The sequence below is a fragment of the Salvelinus sp. IW2-2015 genome, unplaced genomic scaffold (assembly GCF_002910315.2).
Source record: "Salvelinus sp. IW2-2015 unplaced genomic scaffold, ASM291031v2 Un_scaffold1959, whole genome shotgun sequence".
Taxonomy (NCBI): domain Eukaryota; kingdom Metazoa; phylum Chordata; class Actinopteri; order Salmoniformes; family Salmonidae; genus Salvelinus; species Salvelinus sp. IW2-2015.
This window is the reverse complement of record NW_019943312.1, coordinates 69,351-71,992: the sequence shown is the minus strand read 5'-3', so window position 1 is coordinate 71,992 and position 2,642 is coordinate 69,351. Positions and strand designations below refer to the sequence as shown.

General features: G+C 43.6%; 1 protein-coding gene across 1 annotated transcript in view; it reads left to right on the top strand.

The window, feature by feature from the left end:
- Positions 1-2,642, top strand: part of LOC112072554 (kinesin-like protein KIF1A) — a gene marked incomplete at its 5' end in the record, with an annotated part of 102,344 nt that overhangs the window by 71,802 nt on the left and 27,900 nt on the right. The window contains 1 exon segment of the mRNA XM_070439839.1: positions 2,496-2,610. Within this exon segment, the coding sequence (XP_070295940.1) occupies positions 2,496-2,610 (115 nt within the window).

The following is a 2,642-nucleotide window of genomic DNA, read 5'->3' as shown; positions in this document are numbered from 1 at the left end:
GCTACTCTTGATATTCTTCTCCACTGACAAGAGCAGCACAGGCAGATCCCACCAGTTCCACATCGTGGCGAGTTGGACAGCAGACAGATAGCCAACAGCCAGGACCGTATTCAACAAACATCCTACCGCAACCTCTCTCTATGAAAGCCGCCAGCGTTGACGCAGCCCTCTTCTGCATCTATGCTGCTCCTGTTGTATGAGATGACTCAGATACACAACACCCCTTATATATAGAGATTCTGCGTTACGATTGGTCGTTCCAGTAGACTTGTGACGCAGTGAGGCCGGCGCCCTAGTTCACAGATGCTTCCTCAAGACGTCCCTGCTTGATCCTTCGCCAGCCAGTACCAAACCATAACTGTACTTCACCTAGCTGCGTGCCTCCAGTATTGTACATCTTCATTCTAGAACGCACGGGACCGTGGCACACTACGACTTCTCTCAGATTCAAACTGTCTGCAGTGATAGGGACGAACTCAGGGAACTGGATTATGGAGCAAAGGAAGGGGAGGCGAGAGAAGTGACGGGACTAAGGGGTCTCTCTAAGAACATCTACAGTGGATCCGAAGTGAGGAGGAATAGTTGAGAGGTACTGAAAACGTGAGGAAGTTTCAGGTTTGGGCACGGCGAAAGCAGGAATAATGACCGATGCGAGAGGATGTGATTAAAGACCCAAGTGAATCAGGGAAATGTTTCCTGGACAGCGCGACTCTTCAAAGGCAAAGTCCGTATTCGGACAAAAGGCGCATACCTCTTTTGATCCTGGAGGTGGAGTAGGCTGGAAACCTGAAGGAGAGCACGAACAAGACGCTGTATCGAGTCAGAATGTTGACTGACCAAGAATCAGTCACAGTGGGAGAAGACCCTCGCTTCTAGGCAATTCTATGCGCGCATCACATGTTCCAAATCATCATGGATGGTATCTCAAAAGAGATATGATTGGGAGAGAGGGGTGGAGGAGAAGGTTTGTTCTGTTAGATCTGAAGAAATGGGAAGTTATTCTCTAAAAGTCTAAGCCATTGAGGGGGACAGAAAAAATTAATCATAAGGAATAACGTTTTGAGGTGTCTGGCCTATATCCTATATAAAATATATTTCTGAGTGACTTTGTCATACCGCAAATCAAAGTCAACATAGTAGGGAGATAGCCTACCTCTAGTTTACAGACTTTCATCAATGTTGATGGCGCTTGGCTCGCGCATGCAAATTCAGCTCACACAACATTCGAAAATCGTAATTTTGTTATTTGATGCGTCAAATTATAAGCTTATTTGACGTGTCAAATAGTGTTATTTGACATATATTTCATGACACGCAAAGACACAAACGGCATTCCATAGTTATAATTTGTATCTCTATCTACAGAATTAAAATAAACTCAAAAGTATTACATTGTATCTCTTCTGTCCATTGTGAGACATTCTAGAACAGATAAGATACAATTATTAATAAGTACAGTACATTTTGGTGTTCAAATCATCAAGTAGTGGATGGGAAATGTAGCCTGGTCCCAGTTGGCAAGACAGCACAAACCTATTTGGGACCAGGCTAGGAAGAACAAACCTGTCCTGTCGCTCTCGATCATAACGACGCTCACAACCACATCAGACTCTCTTCCTGACTCACCTTTGGTTCTCTTCCTGGTTCTCTTCTTCTATTCCTTCTCAAAGCGTCTCCTTGGGAATAGACCATAGGTATTTCTCCTCACCACCTGTCCTGTCCTCCTCCTCCTCTCCTCCCGTCTGTCGATCTCTCATTACCTTTTCTTTCCTTCGTGCTGTTATTGTTTGGTGTTTTTCTTTTTAAAGGTCGACCCACAACCGACGGGTTCCCTGTTGCATGCTATTTACTGTCTTCATCCTCAAACTATGTGTCTTGTCTATTGAATGTGTGTATTTGAAAATCAATGTTGTTATTTTAATCTTCATAAACAAAAGCTATCTTCTCTCAAGAGCATTTTAGATGCACATGTACTGTAGGTAACATATCCCGGACAGACAGAATGTTATTCACATTATCATAGTGATAAACAATGTCCCTACATGCAATGCAACTACAACTTGATCTGCCGATAGCAATAGATTGTAGCTATTCTTGAGAAAACCTTTAAATAGTTACCTTCCTCCTACAGTAGACATAACCTTTATTTGTCTAATAAAGTTGTAACACAACTATTCAGAAAGCCACCCGTCATGCTTTGCTTTCAGTTTGCAGCATACTAGCATACTAAACACTAGAGTAGGCTTTGTAGTCTGTTAGTAGTATTCATGACAGACAGACAGACAGACAGACAGACAGACAGACAGACAGACAGACAGACAGACAGACAGACAGACAGACAGACAGACAGACAGACAGACCACTATGTTAGTAGTATTTATGACAGACAGACAGACAGACAGACAGACAGACAGACTATGTTAGTTCAGACCAGGGTCGATGAGCTCTCTGTTCAGTCGTTCTCTCTGCATGGTTAACTCTTCTCCCTCCATCAGGACATTCTATCGCTTCGAGGCTGCCTGGGACAGCGCCATGCATAACTCCCTTCTCCTGAACCGTGTCACTCCTTACGGAGAGAAGATCTACATGACCTTGTCGGCCTACCTAGAGGTAACATATATAGTTATATACAGTATATAGTG